The sequence below is a fragment of the Rhagoletis pomonella genome, unplaced genomic scaffold (assembly GCF_013731165.1).
Source record: "Rhagoletis pomonella isolate Grant_MI unplaced genomic scaffold, Rhpom_1.0 Rhpom_scaffold_00011, whole genome shotgun sequence".
Classification (NCBI taxonomy): domain Eukaryota; kingdom Metazoa; phylum Arthropoda; class Insecta; order Diptera; family Tephritidae; genus Rhagoletis; species Rhagoletis pomonella.
In genome coordinates this window covers 5,768,291-5,787,772 of record NW_023458565.1, presented here as the reverse complement: position 1 = coordinate 5,787,772, position 19,482 = coordinate 5,768,291, and the positions used below count along the sequence as shown (strand labels likewise).

Sequence of the window (19,482 nt, the reverse complement as noted above, 5' to 3'; positions counted from 1 at the left end):
TATACCTACTCATACTCAAATGCTTGCTGCTCAAGCATAAGCCTAAGATACTATCAAATCAATTCTTTGCCGAAAGTAACCCAAGTTATGTGGCCGCTTTTCTTTGTTTTCCTTGGCGCGCTTTCTTCTCCAACTAGTAGCTTCAATTGAATTTTTGCAAACTCTTAAGCAGCTGGTGGTCACTTGGGGCTACAGTAGTGATGTGGCAGTTTAACTGGGTCCCTGCGCTATTTAAAATTCACCTCCGAGCCATAGTCACATTTAATTCGTCCTAACGAGATCGCAGTAAGAAAGACAGCAAGAAAGGCGGCACTCAAGGCAGTTTAGCCAGTTACCCGCAGCGGTGAGTGTGTGGCTTAGTTCGATGGCTATGATATCAAAACGAAGTTGGATTGCTTATCGAATAAGGCTAAGGATTTGATGTAGCCCTTGGGTATTAAAGAAATATGCCATTGTGTGGTTGCTTGTAAGTTTGCTTGAAAGGTAGTGAATAGAAATTTTTCATGCAGATAACTATAAAATATCAAAAATAAGTTTTAAAACTAAAGGCGGACTGGGCAATGAGCGCTGCAATTCTAGTATGTAAGAAAAATAATTTAGTTGGAACTCTCATAAAATGTTGTTTAAAATATGAATGCAATGGAAAATCTACTGATAAGGAAAAGAAAATAATTTTTAATTTTGTTTCTTTAGCAGGTTACTATAAATTACCATGTTAGAAAGATTTTCATTTTTAAATCAATGCAAACTAGTTTTTTATAATCTTCACGTTGTCGATTACTTGCATTCTTATGTCAGGCTATGTTCAAAAAAATAAAATACCTTAAGCCTGCTTTGATAACCCTACGGAGAGTTGCTGAGACGTATCATGAGTTGTTTGCCTTAATTCTATTTTGATAAAAATTGTATACAATTTTTTTCACAGATATGGAGTTTATAAATATTCATTTATTATTTAAATGCATTTTATTTAAAAATGTTCTTCAAAAGTATAAAACGCATACGTCTCGCAAATGCAGGTTTTCAGAGCAGGGTTAATAGAGCGGTTATTCTTGATCAAAAATAAATTTCATGAAACTAATATAAAATAAATCCAATTTAAGCTTTTTTGTAAGTAATGAATGGTTTTCGGGTCTAGTGAAAGTAATATGGTCGGGCAGCTACTATTCGCTGGCCAAAAGTACCTAATATTTTAAAGTATCGATAAATCGATTCTTCTCCCCTTCACCAAACTAATTCTCCAGAATAAAAAAGTGCATATGGGGTGTTCCATACCAAAACGGACGGGGATCACACTTCATGTGTTTGATTTGTTTAAAATTTTTAGCGTTCATGCATAAACATAAATAATAACAATAACAAAAACAAATCAATTTAATAGTTTTCCAAATACCTCGAGAACCGGGCAAGGAAAAACTTTGAAAAAAATCGCACATGCACACATCAAAATTATCTATGAAAAGAAATATTAAAAATTTTTTTTTCTTGAAAAATTCTTCACATACAAATTTTTTGAAATAAATATGAAATTTGAGCTTGATTAATACATATTGAAAAACTTTACGGCACAAAAACAAAAACAAATCGATTTAATAGTTTTCCAAATATCTCGAGAACGGGGCAAAAGAAATATTAAAAATTTTTTTTTCTTGCAAAATTTTTCACATACAATTTTTTTGATAAAACAATTGGTGTTTGAAATTATGCAATCTCAAAAAAAATTTAAAAAAATCACAATGCTAGCTTTGAGTATTGCGCAATATTTAAGTATAGTATTATGGGGTGCACTCTACAATAATTTGAGTTATGATTTTTTTTTACACCGGAGTTGAGTAAAATGAGTACATTACAAAAAACATTTTTCAGAAGTTTTTTGAGTATGCAATTTTGTAGCTCATTAAATTTTAGTAAAATAAAGTGCACGTTTCAACCGATTGCAAAAGCGGCGTTATTTTTTTTTTTTGTTTTCTTTGAAAACCGTTTTGCTCATTTTCTTCCATAAGAGAAAGACCAAAAAGCCGTCAGCATAAAAAATATTAAAAATCAACGCAATTTTGCAGTAGCTTAAAATTTGCACTAAAAAAAATTTAAAAAATTTATAAATTTGTAATGTACTCATTATACTCAACTTCGGTGTAAGAAAAAAATCATAGCTCAAATTATTGTAGAGTGCACCCCATAATACTATACTTAGATATTGCGCAATACTTAAAGCTACCATTGTGATTTGTTTAGTTATTGTGTTATTGTTTTTTCAAATTAATACTTGCATATGTATGTACAAATTTGTACAAATAAAATACAAATATAAACACTCGTCACACTTATTTGAAGCATCTATGATTAGGAATAAATTTATAGAAAAATGTGGTCCACTATTTTGAACTAAAATTCTTTTGCTACGAATCCGATCATTTCAGATTGGGACCGAATTTTGAATTTAAATAATCTATATAAAAGTTTTTGGTGAAAAGGAGAAAATTATACAATATGGTCCGAATATTGGATCGGCTATTTTGAATTTCAGAAATCTGGCATCAGATTCAAAATTAGCGACCTTGAAAACCTGGCATTTGTACGACTTTGTGGTGAAAAGGAAAAAATTAGAAAATTTGGACTCCATATTGGATCCGCCACTTTAAATTCTACATCGGATTCGAAATCAGCGACCACAAAGACCCCCAAACAGTATGCCTCACTCTCCCCATTTCTCTAGCGCAATATGGTTCATTTTACCAAAATCAAAAGAAATGTTAATTGCGCCTTTTTTTTTAATTTCAGCGACGATGTGAGATAGGGCCTTTCCATATTAAAGTTACGATAGGTATGTAAACGGTGAGCTTGGATAAGGCTTAACCAGGAGTACTCGCCCATCAAGATCTTCTCCAATTTTCTTATTCTGCCATCATAACCAAATGATTTGAGATAAAAATGAAAATTTTCTAAGGATTCGAAAGATATCTTGATTATCCTTAATTTTTCGTAGGATAACTTTTCTAATTAAGTTAAAAACCATCCTACAGTAAAAGTTGTGGACTAAAAATCGTCGACTAATTATCTATCACAAATAATATTAATTTAACTTTGCTGTAAGAATAATTAGCTTGAGCTTTAAAGTTTGCAAAAGCCGCGAAAACCCAAGCTTTTCACAAGTCTTTGTAATGAGCTACTATACTTTTTATTCAGACTGTAATTGCTATTATATTCGTTTTAACCCTTGTGAAAATCCCCGCAAGTACTAGTGTTTAAACCGTCTTTGTATATGTATTTGGTTATGATGACAGAATTTGAGTTTGGAGAAAATTTTGATAGGGAAGCACTTTGGGTTGAACGCTATCTTTACTCCAACACCGCATATGGGGTCTTGTTCTTGCAAACATATCTATTATCACCTGACTTATAAATATTTACTTATACATGCACTTAACAGCAAAAGTCTGCATACACCATTTCTGTTTTAAATATGCACAATATTTGGCAAGCTAAAATTTTTTTGTTATATTTTTTCTTTAAAATATGGATCATGCTTAAAACAAAATCATATAAATCAGGTTTCAAGCTCTTTACAAAATTAAGGAAAATTCAACAAATTTTCATCAAAATTTTTAACTTTTTAAACAGATTTTTTATATTTTATACCAAACATACAGTTTTGTAACCCATTAAATTTTAATATAATAATGTATAAAAATTAAGTGGCTATAAAACTGTGTACTTGATGTTAAAAAAAAAATGGATTAAAAATTTGAAATTTTTGAAGAAAATTTGTTGAATTTTCCTTAATTTTGTATAAAGTTTGAAAGCTTGGTTTATATGGCATTTTTTTAGCATAAACAAAAAATGTAAGCTTGCAAAATATTGTGAACATTTAAAAAAGAAATAGTGTATGCAGACTTTTGCTGTTAAGCGTATATTCCCCGAACTTGAAAGTTTCCAGCGAAATCATAAGAGACGTTCTTAGATATGATAAAAGAAGGAATGGTTGTATTGGAATGAATGTCCAAAGATACAAAATTTTTACATACTTGCGTACATTTTTCAAATTATTCACAAAATTATTAAACATTTTACAAGTAAATCCATCCTCTATTTAAAGAGAATTTTAACAAAATTTAATTGAATTTGATAAAAAAAACAAAATCGCTATTTTCGAAAACGAGTTTTGAAGCCATATTTTTTAAGAATTTGACTTCTTACTTGGAGCTGGATTTTTTACTATTCAGATTCATATATAACCCATTTTGGTGAGTGGAACTGTACCTAAATATGCCTATGCACCGATTGGATTAAGTAAAACGCTGTTTAACAAACAAGTAATGTAAAATGCAATAACTTTTTTAAAGTTTCGAAATTACTTTTACACTAGTTAAGTGACACTACCGCAATCAGCACTGCCTTTCACCCAATCAGCATTGCATTGCAGTTAACCGATGGCGAGTTCACTGAGACGAGGGCACCTGCATTTTAGTGGTTAACACGTTGATGGCAAATATATAGATACATACATATGTATGTATGTAGGTATATAACAAGCTAACTGAAAACTTCATGCGGTTCCGTGGACAAGAAACGAGTGACAAGCAAAGCTCGTTCGACATCAGCAATCAACGGCATCACCACCAACTAAGCAATAACAATTTACTCGTTGCGATTGTTGCTAGGCGTACAGTGTCTTGATTTTCCTTTAGCGAAGCATTTAGTTATAATATTTTATGCATTCACAGAGGTGTTGGAAAAATCATAAAAATTTGTTATATTATGACTATTTTTCAATCTTTCACTAAATTGCTTACTTAAATATATTTAAAAATCTAATTTTATGATCAACTTTCAAAAGAAAATGAGTAATTACTTCAACTTATTATTAACTGCCGCTGGCACAGGCATTTTAAGTGAAAAACAATTTTATCTCCTCAGTCAGTTTCTATACAAAATTTAAAAAAAAAAAAACAGTTTTCATCTAAATTTCTTTCGAAAAACTGCATATATGGACGAAATTGAAGAAAAAAAATCGTTTCTCCTTAATCACCCAGATTTTGCACACTGTTCCCTATGATACGCTTTTTATAAACCTCTACACATTTTGGACACAGTTTGTGATATTCTGGTTGTTGCTGTTGGCTTTTGTGCAAAATGAACTGCTTTGCAATTGTCCTTTCGTAGTGTCGTTTGTTGTCACCATAGAAGGCAGCGGGAACAAACTGCTGACAACAGACTAAGAGACGAAGAAGATTCGACACCATAATGGAAGATAGAAAAATTATAGAAGAAGAAATTGTCTGCAACTTTGATGACAACGACAGCCGCAACAATCAATAAAAAGCAAACACAACAAAAAAAAAAATAATAAAAAATAGAAATAGTGCTATGCGCATTGCATGCAGAAGTAGATTTCGAGTTGTGTTCCAAAAAGCTGCATCGATGAGAAACAACACAGCGCGCAATCATCAGTTGAGCGAGATGGAAGCGAAGAAAACGCACTATCAATTGGCAAATGGAATGATATAATAAATATGGCTATATAAACACCTGAGTTTATTAAAGAAGACTTTCGTAAAGCAGTGGTTTCGCAGTACGTAGTTTGGAACTACCTCCTAAGTAGTAAAAACTAGATATAAAGAGGAGGAGAGGCAGCTCCTTTGACCACCGACGGTCGAACACTAGTCAGAGAAGCCAGACATGTTGTGGGTTATAGGCAGCAGTCTGTGATATTACTTGAGGCAAATTCCTCTAAGGGCTCACCGCGGAATTCAAAACACTTCTCATCTCAAACTGTCTGAGCTGCCTTAACAATCCGGGCGGGCAGTTGTATGTAGCTCCAGCAACACAAAAGTCTGGCCAGCTATGAGATGTCTTATTATGTTGCCAGAACACCATCTACATATCGAGGCGCAAATGCTCCCAGTAGGGGAATAAAGCATTACGGTAAACAGTTGGTAACTGTTCGGCTACTCAGGCACTTGCTAAAAGCAGAACCCCCACCTAGGCACCTACGAACTAAAGGACGAAATCCTGGGCTATGCCATATAGGCGTTCACGAATCAGTCGGGTCTACGTAACCAGAACGACCAAGATTTATATCGCGCCAAAAACTGTCACTCCAAAATCATTCCCCAAAAACTCTTTGGGGAATTTGTATGCCGTCACAACAACAAAAACAGCAACGTCGTATAGGCCCCCTATTGAATAGAAAGAGGTTTTGCTCAATTTTCTCTGGCACAATGACGACCTGGGTGCTGTAGCAGACTTAACTGCTACTTTTTCAGACTTGTCTCTGACTTAACCAACGATTGTACCCCTCTTGACACTAGCCACTTCATCACATGGCCTTCAACTAACATCTCTGTCGCTTTCGTCCGAATCCGTCGAAACAACACGTTACCTAAATGTACCATTAGTTGCGCTTAGCGACGACGGTTGAAAGGCAAGCTTATCTTAGCGGGACTTCGTGGTTGCTACAACAACAAGAACAACAACAGCAACAAATCTTTGCTGATGGAAACCGATCACGCCGTCATTCAACTTAGGGCTCTTATCGTTTCTTAGTTTTTAGAATTAATGAAGACCACCCTAAACTTTAGTAAGAAGACTGCCGGCTTTGTTCTTTATAGCGGCAATCCCCGATTAAAATGGACCGCCAGAATATATGTAAATCAGAAAACTTTACCATTAAATTTAAGCTCCTTCCGCGGATAAATTTGTCGTACCTATTCGCCAGATGCAACCCTTCAATTACTCATCTCTCAGAGGCGTGTGGGAGTGAGGAAGACTATCACCCCTATGCTGTAATCCGAAAGTTCGTAGTTACGAATTCGTAGCTCCGTTCCGAAAATTCGAAAATTGGTATGCTGTAATCCGATCGTAACTATCAACGGCGTTACCAACTAAAATAGTGAAATTCGAAGTTCTTAATCAGCTGCTTTGACAGAAACAAATCAAAATAAATATAATCGCAAGTGAACAGTGAAATTAAAAAAAATTGTTTAATCGTATTTGAAAAAGCTTTTCCTTAATTAAGTAAAATTGAATGGATTCAGTGGCCGGTGCACTTTTGTCTCAGGAGGAAGAACATGCTACAGTCAACTGTTGCATTAATATACAAAGGAGATTGATACGAGACAGTTCTGATCCATTTACCTTAAATGATAAATATATGTTCCCGCTTTTTAAGGGCGTCCATTCAACTAAATATTGTGTTGCTTTAAATCTTGCAACGCTTTCCCAAAATTCCACCACATCCTCTTTAACTATTACAAAGCCTCGGGCAATGTCCGGCCTTTCGCTCATGCTTTCCACCAGTTTTTCGTATTGCGAGTGATTTGTTGTGATTGTCGACAAGATAATTTTGTAAACATTTAATAATACATTGGTTTTTATTCACACTTCAACTTAAATACATATTTTTGCGTTTCCACACTTAATTTTGTTGATATTTTAAAAGAATTCGCTTCGCTCCGACACCAGTTGCTCTTCGTAGAAAATTTCCGACAAATACATACAAATTACAGCTACGTCGGATTCAGGCATACCAACGTTACGAATTTCGAAGATGGTCTCCGAATTTCGAAATTGCGATACGGCAACGCGGATTACAGCATACCAATTTTAAGATTCGTAGCAAAATCGAATCTACGACGGATTACAGCATAGGGGTGTATTTTTGAAAATTCGGCGATACTCTTCTTAAGAGATATAGCCGAAATTTCCATTAGCTTAAGGGGCGTTGATATTCCTGACCACTTCGCCGACTTTTCTTTCCTTCTAAGCCTTATTTGGTTCAAGTACGAACATTTACAAAATTATCAAAAGCTTCCCGGTTTTGAAAAATGTTGCAGCCTGCTAACGAAATTTTATTTCTTTCGTTGGATCACCGATACCTTTAACGATATAATTATGGCAACGATATCGATATACCCATGTATCGCTTACAAAAAATTGTAAGACACACTCAATCAAATTATCATCATTAAGAGGAAACTTAAAAAAGGTATCCCTAAAAAGTCAAAATAACATTTTCGCTTACATAGTCCGCTAAGACGTTTAATAACACGTCTTAACTTAAAAGTAATATAATATAAAAGTAATCAAATATGGGCGGGGAAGATTTTTAAAAAGTATTTCTTACACACATACATATGACTTTCTTCATGTATATAACAATTTTACAATAAATTTCGAGTGTGCCAATAAAAATTGTAAAAATGGAATTTTAGTTTCTCAAATCATAGTCATCTGTTATTCAATGCATTTTCTTTTATTTGGTGAAACACTCGTTTTATTACACTAGATTCGTTCATTTTGGCAAGAAGGACACTCTCGCCGTTTAATTTTAACATTTTGAAGTATCTTAAATTATTAAAATTTAAAAAGTCCTATACATTCAAAAATTAGAAAATAACCGCGGCGAATATTCTGCACGCTGGCATTTTGATTTTTTATAATTTGGTGGCACACTCCTGATACTTCACAGATATGTTGTGTTTAATGCCAATGTCAATTGCTTCTAATATGAGCATTATATTTGAAAACTTCAAAAAGTTATTAAAAAAAATATATATATGATTTTTTCAAGTGACAAAGAAAAACTTAGTAATTCCGGCACTTTTTCGTCTAAATAAAATTGGCTAAAATAGTTCAAGAACTTCATTTATTTCTTATTGTACTTGTTTCAGGAACTCCATTGATTGAAATAAATAAATGAAAGAAGACACTAGTGCCGTTCTCACTATGCTTCTGCTAGACTACTCCGATTTATTGCAGGGTTCTTGTACTTGTACAAATATACCTGCACCACATGCGCTGTTGCACTCCAAAGTTATGCGATGCATGCGCACGTACATACATACATACACACATAACTATCGCCAAGCAAGTAAATCGCACAATTTATGGACCGCTGCTGCCGTTGCGTTCATTCCAACGTCGTTCCACTTTAAATGGTCCATCGTCGATTTACGAGCTCCTTAGTTGGCGAAAATTGCCGCCGTTACTTACTTGGCGGCTGTGGCTGGGGCTGGCAATTTCCTTTTGACGCTCAAAATGGGCTCACTAACGATGGGCAGTTAAACTGATACCATTCGTTTCACTTTTCAGTTTGGTAGTTACTTTAATTTTTTATGGCTAAAAAAATGTGTTGCTGATTAGAAGAAAAGTATGGAAGTTATTATGCTGCATTCGAAATGGACTGACAAATAATTGCTTAAATGGAATTCGATCATGCACCTGCAAAATTACATACATACACATTTACATATGAGGCAAACTAGCAATTTACAACAGCTGCAATTATCTATACTTACACCTTACAAAGTTGCTTGGGTGCAGTTTGTACGCGTATTTAAATGCGCATGCGTGTGTAACATTGCTATGTTAAATTGCCGTCATATTACCGATATTTGAAGGCAAATAATAGTTCGGGTTTGTGAATAAATATTTACCGACAGCCATACAACTAATAGTGGCTATTTTAACAGCCTTAGTTGGTGCTCCACACGCAGCTGAATATAGAAATTTAAATCAAAATTATGCATTGGCCAGCACATTCATTTCTCATCGTACGTACATACATATATACATACTTTTTTGATATTCAATGCGCAAACACGCACCGCAAATGCAGGAGAAAATATTTTTATTTCATTACCGCCGTTGTCGCCTCATCCGCGACCGCAGCGCTTCCAACTGAGTTTGTGTTTTTCTTTTTGAAGCCCTGCGGCACTTTGTCAACGCAACGCATACATTTTTTTTTTTTTCTGTGTGCATAGAATCCCAGGAGAACGCTGTGGAAAACCACCGAAGCGAATCCACCAAAAGACACCAGACAATCAAAGTAAAGAAAGCAAAGATGCAGTCGAATAGGTTAGGTACGTGTTCGCCTACAAAAGCGCAGTGTGGTCGCCATACATAGAAGAATTGAAATGCCTGGATGGAAGAGTGCGGCGACGGGGGCAGCAGTAACCTTAGACTAATGTTTATTTTGACTGTTTGCCGGTTGCCGTTTGCCTTGGCTATTTTGTTTCGGCTGTCATCACTTGCACTGCCATTGCCACCAAAACACACAACAGCAACAACAACATCTTTACCCATAGCAACTAAACTCCATTAAAACCACTTTGCTTAACTTGCTCATTGTTGTTGTTGTTGGTTTTGCTGCTGCCGCTGGTGCCTTTGGCGAACGTGCTCATCACGTTTATTTGCCATTTGCAAAAGGCGTTTATGCGCATCTAAAATATGAGTTGTTGTCGCTGTTTTATCCACACTTTTTCACTAAATATGTATAATTGTTGTTGTCATTGTCGCTCTTCGATTTTAATTCTCGGCACGACACCAAGCAGCAAGCAGCACAACAAACAAACGCAACATACATACATATCTATGCAATGTGCAATGGAAAATAGTGAACCGAAATGCAATGCGATAACGCAGTAAACAAATAAATCCATATGCATGTATGTAGGTAGATATGTATGCAATCAGAATATTTAGCAAAACAAAGTGAATGCATTGCGTGAGTTTGCATATATTTTCCGCACGAACTTCAATCCTTTAAAATAGTTAAATTTCATTTTATTCTACAGACGTGGTATGTGTTGCAAGTTCTATGCAAGTGTCTGTGTATGCGTTATTAATATAAGTGGCATTCATGAATCATCGCAAAGCGGCAATTTTTGGCGAAATGGCAACTTTGCAACGCCAGATTGCAAATGCCAATTTTTTTCAAAGCGCTCAGCATAAGTGAAAAAGAAAAGTTTATATAATTATATTTCGAATACTTTTTCTTGAAGTATTCGAGGACAAAACAAATCCAAATGTTTCGCGACTTTGAATTTGCAATGATTTCCAGCTCAAATAATATGGCAATGTGGAAGGAAGTTTTCATACAAATGCGGAGACGGAAAATAGCCGCGCCCTTTTATCAAAGTGCCGGGAATAGTTATTATGCCGATAAAAGTAAATATGAAGATAGAGGAAGAAAGATTAAAATAAAGGTAATTATAGAAAAAGAGATAAAGATAGACACAGAGACTCAATCTGGGAACTCTTTTGGGATTTTAGATATTTTTGTCGATTTTGTTATTGATATTTTTATCGATTTTGTTATCGAAATTATTGTCGATAATGTTATCAATTTTGCTATCGATATTTTCGGAACTTATCGATACAATAATCGAAATTTTTAACGATTTTTTAGTCGGTATTTCAACGATTTTGTTATCGATATTTGTACCGATTTTGTTATCGATATTGTTATCGATTATTTATGGATTTTGTTATCGAAATTTTTTCGATTTTCGATGGGCGTTGGAATCAGGTACAACATATGTTTGAAGTTTCAAGAGTTTACCAAGAAATTAAAAGAAATGACAGCATGCAGAATACATATATATCTGTCGCCGCTATTTTGTAATTTTACGATTTTTTTTTAATTTCGAGTACTTTAGATACTTAAAATTGTTGAAACTAAACAGCGAAGATGTTCTTCTTGCCAAAATCTAGTGTGCCATCAAATGAAAAAAAATTACTTTGTAAAAGACGACTATGATTCGAGAAACTAAACTTCCCTTTTTTAAATTTTTATTTACATGAAGAAAATAATATATGTAATACTATGAAGTATTCTGTATGCATATGTTCATAAGGAATACTGTGTGAAAATCTCCCACGCCAATATTTAATTACATTTATGTTAAGGCGTGCGAATAATGTTGACTACATATGGTGCTCCGGGGCGTATACGTTACATACGCAACTACGCATGAGTGAGAAGTTTTGATTGAAATAGGTACAATTTCGAGAATGTCTTTAGACAAAACTAAAGATAATGCATTTTCTAAGATAGACGTAACAGCATTTTTAACCACAAACACGTTTTTGCCCAAAAATGTAACAACTCGTGAGATTCGCTCTCATACCTAATACTTTGCCAAACCTTACTCGTCTCAAACTCAACCTGACCTTACCTCACCTCAACAAAATTCACCTTAACTCACCTTGTTTCAACTCACATCTACTGAACTCACCTCACTTGAAACTCACTTCATCTCAGCTCAAGGAATTTTATTTTCGAAAATCCCGAAATAGCGTCGGGAATCACGAAAATCCTATACGTCCCGATATTGTCTCATATAACGCGAAATAGTCCAGAAAATCTCGAAAATCCTAAATTAGTCTCGAGAATTACGAAATAGTCCCAAAGACCCGAAATAGTTCAGAAAATCTCGAAATAGTTCAGAAAATATCGATCCTTAACATATAATTTTTTCAAGAGCAAATATTGCGAAATTTCAGGGATAAAATTTTAAAAGGACATTTTCAATACTTGCTATTCCTTATGTACCAAACCATTTAATCTGATTAAATTCTACTGAATTTCCTCTTTAATTTGATACCCATACATCTTTTCTAAGCACATTTCACTGAATTTTTTATATCATTTTTGAGTTACCGACGTCAGAGTGAAAAACTAAAAACGAAATATTATCAATATATCAGGATTTTTGGGACCTAAATTACGATCCCGGGGTCCCGGGATTAGCATTCCTAGCGCTGACATTTTTTCGAATTTAAACATTTAATGCGTAATTTTACGCAACAAATTTTGAATGTAAAAATAAACAGGCAGTGTTTAATTTTATTAGCACGTTGTGAAGAGTTGCGCACATTAGGAGGGGAAGCTTGCAAAAACTTTAAAATAAGACTTTCTTATCTTATTAAAAACAGCTGCGGAACAAGCATTGTTAGTGAATAGATATCCGCCGAAATTTGCAACAAAACCAGCATTCTGTTATCTTTAGTCCTAGAATTACCACGCCCATTTCTAAAAGATTCTTGAATCACAAAAAAAAATGTCTGAACAAATGTTTTTAAGGAAAGGATATTCTGCCGAAATTGACAATAAAATCTTAATTTTGTTAACTTTATTCCTAAACCTCTCATGCCCATTCGTATGGGTCTATCACATTAAGCCAACATTTCCCCAAACAAACACTTTTATTGGGTGGGTACTCTACTGGGGTCCGCAAGAAAATTAACATTTTTGAAAAAGCGTGGTTTTTGACACCTTGGTTAAGTAAGGTGAATCAAAAGGCTCGATGGACGTTACGATCCGGCGAATGGACGACGTTGCTTTATCAAGTGACTCGTCTTCGACTGAAGTGCATATAACTGGTAACGACAATACCATTCACTTTAGTAAATGGCTTTAAGTCACATCGAAATGGCTTATGGGCTAATGGCTGGCCTTGGGTTACGCGCGAAGTCCGACAACATTAAAACTGTGTTCAGAAATGCATCAAGCCAAAGCATCAGACTCATTCATTTATAAACAAATGCCTTATTTACGCAGCTATGTTCCAATTTGGCATTAAACCTATATAGGTATAACGATAGCGGGTAACAGAGCCTCATAATAGTTGAGAAAAAAAATTTGCATAAGAGACTCCTGGGCACTGAAAGGAGAGTACCCTCGAAGAACACTACTTCAAAACCGATCGAAACGACTAACCGCTGATAACCTCACATTTGAGCAAAGAATAATGTCTTAATTTTAAGTATTTTACATCTTTCTGTAGAAGTAAGGACATGCCCATGTGTACATACATACATAAGTGCTGAGGTATTGAAGTTTACACACATTTGATTTAATAAAACCATTAACAATTTCACATACTTATGCCTTGCTAAGAGATTCCCACGTATTAAAGAATTCCGACAAGCACCCCCTTGTTTTACAGATACATAAATGAAGTACAAATACATATGTATGTATGTACATACATGTATGTATAAATAGATAAAAATTTAAAAAAAAAAGAGAGGGAGCAGTCTTCCCACAGAAAATCGAAGATTCTCATGCGACTTACGTTTGAAGAATCCCCTAAAGAATAACCAAATGAGTTGTCTACTTACATACATATGTATGTACATATGTATGCAATTGCATATTGAATTGACATAATCTTAACGCCCTCTTCACACTATGAGATCTAGGGGAGAAATATCGCACCACAAAAACATATGTTTTTATTATCGTATAATACAATAACAACTGGTGCAACATAAGCTGCATTTCTGCATTTATATGCAAACATATAGTGCATACATATGTATGTATGTATGTACATGCAGTTCCATTGCAAACAAATAGCGCCGCTTAGTAGTTGTTTGGAAAATGAAGGGAAACGCATTTTTGTCGGTGCAACGAAAAAGCAGAAACAGTTGTAGTTGGATATTTTGATTTATGAAGTGGCAAGTAGAATTCCTTTTCACTTAATTAAATTTCAATAATAAAAGAGAGAAATACACTGCTACTTATTCAGTTTTTGTAGTAATTCTGTAGATGGGATTTTATGTAGACACAAACTGCCTTTGTTCGCGCACAGAGACTCGAACTAAAATATTTGAGTTCACACAGCTCAATTTTACAAACACATAAATTTTTATAAATACATATATGCATATATATATGTACATATATATGCTTGAGCATAAGTTTATTTTATTGTGTTAATTTTAGTATGCCTTCTAAAACTATTTTATAGCTGTGTCTTTTACGAAGACGACCGTTGCAAAGGCATTAATCTTTCATTTTAAATATTTGAAAATTTTTTGGATCCTATTTACATATGTACATATGTAAATATTTCAGCTCTGAATAGAATTGAATTGTTTATAAGCTCATTTCTTCTTAATATTTCCTATACTACCAGCCAATATAAACACATACATATGTGTACATATGTATATAGCTCATTTTAAAACCCAATGTGATAATACTCGCGATAAAATCCATTATGCAAATATCGAGACAAGATCATTAGCCGCATTAGCTGTCGATTGAGATGCTGATTTTTATAGCGGCGCATAAATACAAAACCAACTTAAAGAAAACTTGTTGAAATTTATTCTAATTGGGGAAAGAAAAATATCAAAATATCAGTGGGCATTTGTGTGTATGAATATTTGTGTGCAATAATACAGTAGAACTCAACGTTGTAGTAAATTAACTGTTAGAGGTAAGTTATTTGAATAAGAAAGAGTTAAAAAAATTAGGGGTTACCTTGTCGAGATGATGCAGATTGCCCACTCTGCCTTGAGGACGAGAACATTGTTGAACCCATTCTTTTGTCCAGCCTTGTTTGCACAAAGATTACGTTATTCTAAAGCTTCGATGGTCAAATCCTTATTAATAAGCAATTCGACTACCACAGACCATTTAGGATTCATTACGAAAGCCGAGGGCGTCTTGGGCATAGTTAGTTAGGGAATATCTTTTAAGATACCAAAGACCTTTCAGCTGTACAATTCTGATACGCGCTACGCTAAATTTTCGTCGCCAAAATTCTCTAAATGAAAAGCAGTGGTGTTTAAAAGTTTTAAGATTTTTGGCGATCAAAATTAACGATAGAGAGTATAGAAATCCGGCTGCAGATATCTTATTAAGATATACCAGTGCTCTTAACTAATTAGCTAGGGAATCATTAAGGGGTACAAATTATCTTTTAAGTCATCTCTATGGTCAAAGAAAATTCCTAAAGAGCTCTCTTGATGATTACATAGTTCCATTTGGAGTACAGGAGATATGCTTCAAACGCAGTAGGGAATGTTTTTGCACTGTACTAAAATTATGAGGGAAAAGGAGAGCGTTGCAGGGAAGAGGAATGTTACTTTTCCAATCTAAATACATCTGACTCAAAGATGTCCAGCGAACGCCGAATGCGTAGGTACAGAGAAAATGCTTTTTACTATCCTTGCACCCCAGATGTGCATTGTCGACGACAGCCATAGCGAAAAAAATGTGTCCTTAAAAATTGCGTTCCGTAATCAGTCCAGTCATAGCTCATAACAACATCCTTCCCTGTTTGAGAAGAAATTTCGCCACTGCCTAGCCTGGCCTTTTTCAGGAAACACTTGTCTTCTTTACAGGAGTTTACATTATACATAGCTCGGCACTTCTTGAAGAGTTGCAATTCTCCTCTCTAAGCTAGGTATAGCTAAGACCTCCAATTGAGAAATTTTTTTATCATTTTACATAAAGCAGAAAATCTGATGTTACCCATTTTCAGTCTTTGAGTCGTCGATATTGAAAGTTGTTACCGAGTTCCCCACTAGAGTTTCGAGACATCTCCATAGCTTCCTCGTAGGAAAGCCAACGACATACTTTCTTTCGAAAGAGGTTCTCAGCATAGGTTTATCTATTATTTGGAACCAAAACTCCAATCTTCGCCACAATTCAAAAGAGTTCCGTCGACTGCTATCAGAGTGCCATGACAGTCAGGAAGGCTGGAAGATGACGAGGTGCAATCTCCTCAAAGTTACCTTCTTAAGTGCTCAACGTTATCGGGGATAAAGTTGAAGTACTTCGGCTCTCACACCCTAAATAGCCCCGAGGAGCTCAGGGGCCTTGAAATTAGCCAAATTCGTAAAAACATATTCGGGTCGGGGTGTTTTATCGATTAAGTATTGCGTGCCCTTCAGAATGTGGTATCACAAAGGACAACCTACTAATTGTCTGAGTAAGCCCCGGTTACATGGCGTTGCCACCTAACTTAACCTTACCGTCGACCAAAACTTTTGTTTTAGGAACCATTCAGTAATGAAACCGAATGCGGAATTTCTTCTAGGGGTTGAAATTACAACAAATCAGTGCCTTTTAAAAAATGGCATGTGAAAAACAAATTAATCTCTACTTTTATTAAGGTAATGCCAAGGGTAGCTTTAATTTCCCAACTATTTGCTCATGCTTTTTAGGGACGTGTACAGGCGTTGGAGGCTGAAACCCAGACATACCTATTCCTAATTTTTATACCCGAGCGCACTTGTGCACAAGGGTATATTAATTTTGTTCACATAACGGTTGTTTGTAACAGCCAAAACGAATCGAGATAGATATAGACAAATGTATACATAAATGATCAGGATGAAAAAAGAAATCGATTAAGCCATGTCTGTCTGTCCGTCCGTCTGTCCGTCTGTCCGTCCGTCCGTGTACACGATAACTCGAGCAAAAATTGAGATATCTCAACGAAATTTGGTATGTAGGTTTCCCTTAATCCAAGGTAGGTTGGTATTGAAAATGGGCGAAATCGGACTTTAACCACGCCCGCTTCCCATATAACGGTAATTTCCAGAAATACGAAAACTGCGATATTTTAGTAACTACTGAAGATAATTCACTCAAAATTGATATTTACAATAATATTTAGACGAAAAATAAGAATATTATAAATTTTTTGGAAATGGGCGTAGCCACGCCCACTTATGGTTACATGTGTATATCTTGGTAACCGCTGCACCAATTTCTTCCAAACTTGGCACAGTTGTTGGCCTTGGTACAGCATAAAAAATCGCCGAAACTTTTTAATATCGGACAATAATCACGCCCATATCCCATATAACGGTAATTTAGAGAAATACAAAATCTTCGATAAATCAGTAAATATTGAAGCTAATTTATTCAAAATTGATGCTTGCAACAATTCTTTACCAAGAAATACGATTATGGTAAAACTTTGGAAAATGGGCGTGGCATGGCCTACTTATGATCACATATAAGTATATCGGTAACCGTTCCGCCAATTTGTACCAAACTCGGTGTGGTTATTGTTCTTGGCACATATAAGCAAAACGTTGAAAATTATTGAAATCGGACTAAAATAACGGCCGCTTCTCATATAACGGTAAATTTCAGAAATGCTTGAAACTTCAATATTTCGAAATTGAAGGACGCTAATTTACTCAAAATTGATGCACCCCGGCTTACCATCTAGCGGAAGGTTTCGGAAAGGTGAAAAAACATATATTTAATACTTGCGCCGGGTATTTAATGTTCGGCTCCGCCCGAACTTAGACTTTCTTACTTGTTTTAGTTCGATTCTGTTCTGTGTAGATTCTATTCTTTGGAAAGCAACTTTATTTCCAAAATGCGAGAGAGTATATACGATTCGCTGATTTCTCACGAATCGAAGAGCAGAACTCCATATCAGTCTTGCCGAATTTCTTACCCTCGCTATCTTAACACATCAGAACTGAGAAATTCGACAGAGGTTAAGATACATTTAGTAGAAGATGGAAACGTGGGGTAAGGGAAATGCATTTGAGCGTTGCTATGATTCATAAAATGATCTTCTCGCAGTGAATGTCTATATATGAAAGTAAATGTAAACGTTAAAGCGTATGGAAATTAAAAATGTACAATGGCCAACACGACGATCGCATCACTCCGAATCAAATACTTTAACCTCATTAACGCCTCACAACTTATCCTGATCGCCATTGTAAAAATCAACCAGCAAAGGTTTGCTCATAATTAGCGATCAGCAATGCAATCATTAGCCAAAGGTTTCGCGTAGCTTCCCCCAAGCACTCGTATTGCACCAATTAGTTGTTATACCCAGCTAGCAGATCTTTCCGATCGCACTGATCGTAGTCAAGCCCCTGAACTCAAATACATACATTGTTGCAAACTATTTAGCACTCGCACTCACCTGATCGCGCGCCAACTGGAACCACGTCTTGATGATCAAAGCCAAACGTGTGTCGTGATAATTTTTCGTTGTCTTGACGCTAATGAAAATGTCATCGAGTTCAGTGATCGGCGGTTGTGGCGTCGCTGTAACGGCACGCTGCCACAAATCGTGCAACAGTTCACCATTTCGGCTGCGCCGCGCCAAATCGTCCAGCCGTGCCGCCGCTGTTGCATCCTCCTCATTCACCTCAATGTGGGAGAAATTAAAACTTGCTATATCCTTGCGTATGATATAAGTTGTTTGTGTATGTGTGTGTATATGTGCGGCTGCGATTGTGGCTGATGATGGCAGCAGTGGGGGTGGTGCAGGTGCTACTGCCGCCCGCGCATTTACCGTTTGATGTGATGCAGATGGTGATGGTAGTTTTGCATGCGCTGTTGCTGCTGTCTGTTGACTCTTCAAATTTGTATGTTTTCGTTGTTGTTTATGCGCATGTTGTTTTTGTTCCTCGTATGAAGTAAGATCTTGTTGTTGTAAGCTAGTTGACTTGCGCAGCTTTGGGATGTGTATTGGCTGTTGCTGTGCTCCAGCTGCAGCCGGCAAGCTGGTGGAGGAGAGCGTTAACAACGCGGGCGCGGGCGCAGGCGCAGGCGCAGGCGCCGGAGCAGGAGCAGGTTGTGTGTCGAGTATGTAGTGTTTCTGCGTTGGCAGTTGCTGTGAAGAGACAGAAAGAAAATGAAAATATGCAATTAAGTTTTGGTGGAAAAAAGTGTCTAATGTAGATATGTATGTACACATGGCTCCATATTTCTGCTATAGGTAAATTTGTATTTATGTGCCCAAAAAATGACATGTGAGTGGGCTGCTTTTCCAGATGACAACCCAAGTGAGAATTGCATGCTTAGCTAGCAAAGCTACTGGTTCTTCTTGCCGTTTCTTAATTTATTTCTTAGAATTAGAAGCCCTTTGCCAAAGACAGAAGCACATCTCAACGCCTCCGCGCCACTTAAAAAAA

The 19,482-nt window shown here is 35.7% G+C and overlaps 1 protein-coding gene and 1 long non-coding RNA gene across 2 annotated transcripts in view; one reads left to right on the top strand and one right to left on the bottom strand.

The window, feature by feature from the left end:
• LOC118747316 (fringe glycosyltransferase-like) overlaps positions 1-19,482 on the bottom strand; it is a 156,427-nt gene that overhangs the window by 69,738 nt on the left and 67,207 nt on the right. The window contains exon 2 of the mRNA XM_036481349.1: positions 18,486-19,181. Coding sequence (XP_036337242.1) covers positions 18,486-19,181 — 696 coding nt within the window. The remainder of the gene's footprint in view (positions 1-18,485; positions 19,182-19,482) is intronic.
• Positions 6,804-7,644, top strand: LOC118747317. The gene is made up of 2 exons (XR_004993938.1): positions 6,804-6,843; positions 7,442-7,644. It is a non-coding gene; the product is annotated as an uncharacterized LOC118747317 (long non-coding RNA).